The sequence below is a fragment of the Montipora capricornis genome, chromosome 10 (assembly GCF_036669925.1).
Source record: "Montipora capricornis isolate CH-2021 chromosome 10, ASM3666992v2, whole genome shotgun sequence".
In the NCBI taxonomy this organism is placed as follows: domain Eukaryota; kingdom Metazoa; phylum Cnidaria; class Anthozoa; order Scleractinia; family Acroporidae; genus Montipora; species Montipora capricornis.
This window is the reverse complement of record NC_090892.1, coordinates 56,035,272-56,043,708: the sequence shown is the minus strand read 5'-3', so window position 1 is coordinate 56,043,708 and position 8,437 is coordinate 56,035,272. Positions and strand designations below refer to the sequence as shown.

General features: G+C 39.1%; 1 protein-coding gene across 1 annotated transcript in view; it reads right to left on the bottom strand.

The window, feature by feature from the left end:
* LOC138021749 (protein mono-ADP-ribosyltransferase PARP14-like) overlaps positions 1-6,763 on the bottom strand; it is a 98,353-nt gene extending 91,590 nt beyond the window's left edge. The window contains exons 1-3 of the mRNA XM_068868740.1: positions 6,549-6,763; positions 5,928-6,076; positions 1,633-1,824 (exon numbers count right to left, since the gene is read on the bottom strand). Coding sequence (XP_068724841.1) covers positions 1,633-1,824; positions 5,928-5,949 — 214 coding nt within the window. The 5' untranslated portion in view covers positions 5,950-6,076; positions 6,549-6,763. The remainder of the gene's footprint in view (positions 1-1,632; positions 1,825-5,927; positions 6,077-6,548) is intronic.
* Positions 6,764-8,437: the final 1,674 nt, after the last annotated feature.

The following is an 8,437-nucleotide window of genomic DNA, read 5'->3' as shown; positions in this document are numbered from 1 at the left end:
ACTTACGACCTCCTGACAGGTTCAATTCTCATCTTGGTCAGAGTTTTTCTTTGGCCCTGTTTGGGTCCATTTCCATAACTTGTGCAGCTCAGATGGATTACATGGAAAGAGAGATAGCACTTAAGGTCTCGGTATGTGGTAAATTTGGGCATCTCGCTCAAATGTTTTGTTTTTGCAAACCTTCAATCAGTGGGCTGTGAAGTATCTTTTCCCAAAAGAAAAATTGAAAAATTCATTTTAAAACCCCTAAAATCATTGTTATAAGTTTCCCGCTATAATCTGCGTGTTAAAAATGATTGATGTATCATGTCAATCCCACTTAAAAGGATTGGGTATCAATAGGCCACTTCGGAAAATACCATAATACTCTTTTTTTGTCCCCCCCCCCCCCCCCACCCCCCAAATTTTGCATAAGCATTGTTTCCAGCTTTCTCATGGGACGTACTTGTAAGGGTCTCAAGAGAAAACATTTACAATGCTTATGCAAAATTTGGGGGGACAAAAAAAGAGCATTATGGTATTTTCCGAAGTGGCCTATTGACAGCCTTCACACACGATCTGCTACCTTAGCACGTACCCAAACGCTGATTGGCTCAGCATAATTGGCTTTCAAGTAGGGAGCGGAGTTATTCAGCAGACCATGAACCGCACGCGAAACTTCAAGCTTGATTTTCCAGGGGTTTATTGTGACGCCAAAATTACAACTTCTTGAACCTCCTGTCGCGACAGGCTTTAAGATATCGCTTCCAAATTTTCAGTTCTAATAGATGATTGTACGTTCTACCCCAAATACTGTCAGAGGAATTTTTCATTTGTCTTCCGACGCTGATTTTATGGCACTTTTTCACACCAAATTAAGTATGAGATGAGAGTTTCAACCTTCAATTCTTAACATATCAAAAATTCCTCACAAGGTATTGGAGTCCTCATCTGTGACAAAGATACAACAAAATGTGGTTATTTTCACAATAAAGTGAAGGGGCAGGAGCTTTTGGAGCAGACTCGGTCGCTCTGAGTTTGAGGCCTCAAAACTAAAAGGCAGTTATATTAAATTCCAAAAAACTAAAACTTTATTGAAATAATTCAATCTATTAGCTTTCATGTGGTATAGTTTAACCCCATACAAAAAGGCAGTGCGACAATTTCATTTTTTCACGCACACCTCATTTTCCTTTACCGAGACCTTAAAACTACTCTAATAAATAGCACCTTAATTTATAATTATGTAATGGCAAAAGTATACAATTCTCAGAAAAAGGCAATGTATTAACCTCTAAAGCTTTAGATTTTATTGTCCAATTATAAGACTTACCATGTATGTACAGTACACACACACAAATGTTTATATTAATTTCTTTAATCTTGTACTGATATAGAAGTCTGCGTTTCTAGCATTCTAACTCAAACACAACCCCAAATAACCTTAATTTGCAGTACATTCAAATGTATACTTTTCAAGTATGATTTTTATAAGTTCTTTTTAAAAAATACTTAAATGGGAGCATTGCTTTGTTGTGTTAACACAGGCTTGGCTGCTTTTTTTGGTGAAAGTGAGTGAACCTAAGGTACATGTGCAGGGAATCTTGGGTGTTCAATGTACCTGTGAGATGCAAAACAGAAAAACTACTGTACCTTTCGTTTCACTGGAAGTTTTTCTTTGGCCTGATGTCCTTGCGTTTTCCCTGTATGAAATCACTGCAGCACCTTCCTGAATAACATGCTGCTGCATTGTTGATGGGGCAGCCTGAACAAATGCTCCTGGGATTGCACTAGGCTGTTCTTCAACCAAGTTAGCTGCAGCAGATGCTTCAGAAGTAGAGTTCTCTGACAAAGAGACCAAATTGCACAGTCATTGGATGATTCTCCTGATATCAACTTTGACAACTGATACTTTTTTAAAAAACAGCAACTAGAAATTTAGGTCGGAGCCATTCAGAAAAATTAATGATTTCAGATCATGCAATGAACTCTTTTTTTTTAGTATTCAGTACTCAAAATATTCTCATTCTGGATAAAAACACTTCCTTATTGACTTTATTTACAGTCTTACTACTAGTTTTACCTTTATTAGTGGTTGATAAGATGTTTATTCTAAACTTATTTGCATAACATTATAACATATCATCATTTTATACAGCTGGTGTATTACTGTGATTTTCATAATTCTGTGGAATATCATCTTCAAGCGCCAATGGCCAAAGTGCATTTTGGATTCCATCAATCAAACAAAATCAATTGATGCATAACATAATCTACCAATCAGCATCATTGGTTCCCATGGTACATTCGTAAATTTGAACTTGATGCTGATGGAAAGCGATGGAATATATAGGAATCCTTTCACTGAAGACACACTAAAAAGCATATCAAAATGGTATTCAAGATGCGAACTAAACAAAAACTCTAATTCAATTTCTGGAGGTGGAGTCGATCTTACCAGCTAATTGTTTGGAAATTTGATTGATGGACGCCAAAACGTGGTTTGGCACTTAGCGCTTGAAGGTGAGATTCCACAAAATGATGAAAATCACAGTAATATGATAATATTTAGCTTGTGTATTGTAATTCCGACCAGTATTATACTGTTCAACATGTATGTACCTCTCTTTCATAGTCGTAGCAGGCCTTCATGGACAACTATTTTGTAGTCATGTTTTACCACTAAGTGACTCCCTGTCATGATCCAATACTCTAATGGCCTCAAGACTGGGTATTATGAATGTTAAAAAAATTTCAGGAATTGAAGGGAACTTTGCTTCTACTGTTTAAAGACCATGAACAATACACTTTCAATCCCCAAGGGAACCCATTAGATGTACACTTATCCTAGGGGCAAGGGCTTATTATTATATCACTGGAACAAAGATCTCAACCTTTGGACATGCCATTCATTACGTTGGGCAACCCCACCCAAATGACAGGACAGAATTCATGCGGTTTTCTAAATCAGGATTGATACATGTACTATCTAAAAGTGAATCTGTCCAGGGCTACATGTAACTTCCAGCTCACAGGACTGGAAAAAAAGGCATAAGGTCCTCTTGAAACAAAAATTCAGATCATGAAAATGGATATTAATTAAATTTTAATTAGCATACCATGAACCATACTCCGTAACTTGTCAACAAGTGCTTCACATTGTTTTTTCCAAGAAGTACTCCTGGCCATAAGCTTCTCTCAGCAATTTGCTTTCTTGAAGGCAAACGCTGTGTCTAACACCGACACCCTCAATTGCTTCAGCCCATTTACCTGGATCTTCTGAATCAACTATGCTGTATGCTCCCAAGGGAATGCTTTGTACTGCTCTTGCAAATCCTGAATTACTCCCTACAAGAACTGGTAAACCAGCTGATAATGCTTCAAGAGCAACAAGACCAAATCCCTCTGATTTTGAGGGCATGATGACAAGGTCAACTTCACAAAAGAGATCCTTCATTTTTGCCCGGTTCTGTACAAATTTTCTAACTGTCAGCTGCTCATCAGTAATTCCACAGTTGAGAAGTCTTCTCCTGACCTCATCCTGCTTCCCATCAGGGGCACCCACAAACAGAAGATAATAACATTTTCCTTTCAGGCGTTGATCAGCAAATGCCTTAACAGCTATGTCATAATTCCTTCAGTTCAAAGTCCTCCTCATCTCCACGCCCACACAACAACACCTTGAAATCATCATTACTCTCAACTTTGGCCTGTTGCACTAAATCCCCAAATTCCCTATGAAATAGACCTGGAACTATTTCAAAAATATCCTCAACCTTCTTACACCCCTGCAAATAGGAAGAATAAGCCTTTTTAAGTCTTGGTCCCACTGGAACAACAAGGTCAGCATACTTGCAAAGACCAACCTCATCCCAGTGCTTCTGTTCACCTCTTGTAGTAGGATTATCATAACCCTTATATTTGCTGAGGTCTTCTGGAGCAGTATGCACCATGTGCACCCATTTACACTTTTGGAATTGTGGAGAACGTTTTATGACATTAACTTGCCTTCCAAGTTTCACACCATGCCCAACAACGACATCTATTGTGTGATCTTGAGGTGGGAAGCCCAACCAGTCGAGAGGTTCACTGAAGCCTGGTTGTTTCCCTGCATCAAGAACATTGATCCCAAAATTTTGGGCTGCCTCTTTGTCTTCATGTCTCCAAGCACCCTCTGGGACCAACACAGAAACTCTGACATTTGGCTCTTGGGACAGATGAATTGCAAGCTCTCTGTTTAATGTTGACAACCCCCCAGCCAATGAATTCCATTCACTCCCTAAAAGAGTAATGTCCAGTGCTTCCTTGCTTTGGACAAAAATCTCCTCTGCTTCTACAAATACTCCTCCTTGTGCCATGATTTCAATTCCAATTGGCAGACAACTGAAATGCTTTACAATATAAACACTGAGCATTAACAGCAACTAACATTATTTTACAGCCAAATGCTCATCCCGATATAAATTATGGTAATTTTGGCAAAGTTTAGGAGGTCAGTGCTTAGTGGTGCATGGGCAATGGACAAGTCATGTTTACACACATTTGCCTAATATTTACTTTCTAGACTGCAGGAGCAAAGAATGGAACAAAACTAATTGCATCACAACTCTATGTCACTATCCAAACGTGGAGGTTTAAGTAGGAAAACAAAACAATGACGGACAGTTTGATATCAATGAGCACAAAAAGTCCAACTAACATTAACATATTAAAATGTACAAGTTATGTAACTGCACAAATTTGCCTAATATTACCTTTCTAGACTGCTCAAGCAAAGAATGGAATGAAAATGATTTCATCACAACTCAGTCATTATCCAAACATGGAGGTTTAGGGAAAAATAAAACTCTGACCAACAGTTTAAAAATTAATTGGTATAAATGAGCACAGAAAGTCCAACTAACATTACACAAACAAATTTAGGTACGTCTTACACGTACCAAACCAGTAAGTGCCAGTACAGTAAAAACTTTTCTTTTTACATATTTCAAAATTACATGTGCTTATCGAATATCCTGATATTCTTAGTGCACAGGTGCAAGGACTCTCACTGCAGTGCCCTGCCAGGACCATAATAACAGCTAACAGTAACTTCAAAATGATAAACACATATGACTAATTGTCTGTGAATTAAAGTTCTCCATGTGGACCGAGTGAAAGTGGCAGAGTGGTTGTTGCAAGAGGAGAGTGTATGATGAGTTGTTTGTGGGATGGACTTGTAATCCAGAGTTTATGTCTCCAGCCTCACTCTGACCACTGGCTGAAGTATTTTTGGGTAGTCCCTGTTCAGTTTTGCAGTTGCCCTAATTGTAAATAGCCAATTGGTCTTTCTCCTGCCAGTTGGGATTCTAAAATAAGTGTTGTAATTGTTCAATATTTCATTGACCCTAAAAAGCCCCTGACGAGAGCAGGCAGTAAATATGTCCAGGCATTTCAATGCTCTGACTTGTTTGAATGTGCTAAACTAAAGAGATCAATCAAAGATGCACCACAGTGATCATGCTACACACTGCATGTACTTTTTGTTGTTTTTGTGCATGCTCACTGGAAGACCTGCACTCATACTTGTACTTCATTGCAAGGGTCCCAGTTACATGACAGATGTCCCAGGATAAATTTAAAGGAATCTCATGACTTATCATAATTAAATAACCTAAAATGAAAATTAGGGCCATCTACATGTAACCCTTGGGGTGATGTAGCAGCTCTCATAACATATAATGCGATTGGCTTGCTACCCAAGCCAAAAACAAAAGACTAAAACAATTGAAACAATGACTTAGACTTAAAAACAATAGAAGCTGCTTACAATACAAAACAATAGCAGGTTACGAGAGCTGCTACACTGCTGAACCCTTGCAACACACCCCAAGTACATGTGAAAATGAGGGCCATAAATTAGGTCTTGACAAAGTATTAAGAAATCAGAAGTATACATTACCGTGTACCTCTGTAGTTGCTTCGCTTCATCTGTGATGTTCAACTTCTTCTAATACCAAGTACATGAAACCTCTGACAGTCTTACAAATCTGAATGAAGCATGGTGAGAGAAACTTTGATGGGCTCTCGCTTAATCTTTCTCTGAGAGACTTTATCACTATAAAATAGATCGGTATAGGAACATTTTAGCAGGAGGAAATGTCAAGTACGTTTTAAATAACTTTACATAATTGCCACTGCTCAAGAAGCGAACAAGTTCTTATGTATATCCGCCTGGTTGAAAATGCTCGTACCCGAAGGAAAAATGCAAGAAAAATAAACAGCTCTTGATTTTCAAAATTAATTATCACAAGCAATACATTTGACAACGGAAGGATGAGTTATCTATCGCTTTTCTTGGTAAAATGACAACTCTTTTACAAATCGTCCCAGGGTCTATCGCGTCTCAAGAGAAATCATCATATGATGATGATGAACTTTATTAATGTCTCGAGAATCTCTAGCGCAGAGCACTAATTGGTGACACAAAAAACCGGAAGAAACTAAATGAGGGACACCATTTCCAAAAACCGTTGCCAAAATGAAAATCAAAGCAGCTAAATATACTTTCTAGGGTAGCCTTAACAAACCCTGCTAGGTTTTCATCAGCATTTCCAAGGGATAAGCACACAGTGGAAAGGTGCCTCCAGAACCAATGCGCCGTACGATGGGGCTGAGGGCGATTTGCTTTGCATCTGAAGATCGCATTAATTAGAATAATCCTGCAGAATTATGACATCCCTCAAATTTCAAAATGCGCTTTTTTTTTCGATCCCTTTTGTTCCTGTTCCAATCTGCTGTAAATTTGCCGGTTTTACACCAGGCCTGGTGCCTACAGTACCAGAACTTCTGAGCTTCTCGTTTGACTTGTGACGATGTTGGCGGCTGGGCTCTGGGAACGAGAAGTATTTTATTCTCATCCCCAGAGCCGCCCGGCCCACCTAGTCCATCAGGATGACCTGGGTTGTGTATGGCAAGAGCCAATTACAGCAATTTTCAATTTTAAATGAAATTCAATTTTATTTCAATGAGCCCCTTAGACCTTTAATTGTCTGTGTTTTATACAAAGTGCGCAGTCCGTAGTCCATAGTCAGTATTCTACACAATATATTTTCTGCTGACCGCATAATTTAAATTTGAAACTCGGTCAAAAATATTGCTACCATAGCCCACTTTCGATATATTAAAATTCAGTCCTAAACAAAAACATCATCTCGAGGCTCTGGGGAATAAACTCCTACAAATCCTTATATTTATTACCCAGAACCCCGAAATGATTGACCATAATAACAGCTACCAGTAACATTAAAATGAAAAGCGCATACGGCTAATTGTCTACTAATTAAAGTTTTCCATGCGGAGAAGGTGAGGAAGGCGCGGTGGCCTCATGGTTAGTGTGCTCGACTCCGGAGCGAGTAGTCCAGGCAAGACACTTTACTCTCACGGTGCCTCTCTCCACCCGGGTGTATAAATGGTACCGGCGAAATTAAAGCCTAAAAGCTCGTTCAAAATACGTACTTGCTACTAAAAGGTACAAGAATAAATCAAATATCATACTTAACTACATATTACAAGTTATCATATGCTCCATCACTATATACATCATTAAAAACATACACTATACGTACAAAAAGATAAACGTCATTGCATAACTACTTATAAAATTGCATCAAAAATTTAGTCACCTTGAATTGAATATCGTTAACTTTTCTCGTAAATGTCTCCTCTCTCCACCCAGGTGTATAAATGGTACCGGCGAAATTAAAGCTGGGGGGATGGGGGGGGGGGGGGGTAGCTTTGCGATGGAATGGCATCCCTTCCAAAGGTACGGCTGCACGTAAGTAGGGGTAGTTTCTAAAGAAACTGTGGTGCTGCGTCGGTGGAAGTAGTATACAAAAATTTGGTTTTATCAACGGAGTTGATAATGTAAATTGGCCACCGTACAGAGATTCTAAAAGCTGACGTTTCGAGCGTTAGCCCTTCGTCAGAGCGAATCGAGGGATTATGGGTTACGTGTAGTTTTTGTGGTAGAGTAGGAGCTACGCTATTGGTGGTAACATGGCAACGTGAAAAATAGGAATATATTAGTTAAATGAAAAGCGTTCCTTAATACCGTGAGGATTAAGGGTGCCGATATGAAAGATGAATTTTTGTTTTAGATTCTTGCGGCTTTCCGTCGTACCTAGATGTTGGGAAAGGCCGCAGATAGCCATGTGTTTTTTGGAGTGGTTAGGCAGATTGAAATGGGGAGCGACTGGCTTAGATGCATTGTTGTCATTCTTCTCAACATCGCGAAGGTGTTCGCGGAATCGGTCACCTAGTCGTCTACCTGTCTCACCAATGTATAATTTATTGCCTAACGTACAGGTTATGCAATAAATGACATATGCGGAGGTACATGTGAAACGATCGGTGATCTTAACAGATCGCTTGGGTCCCGATATCTTGACAGTACACACGCACTACAAATTTTCCGCGA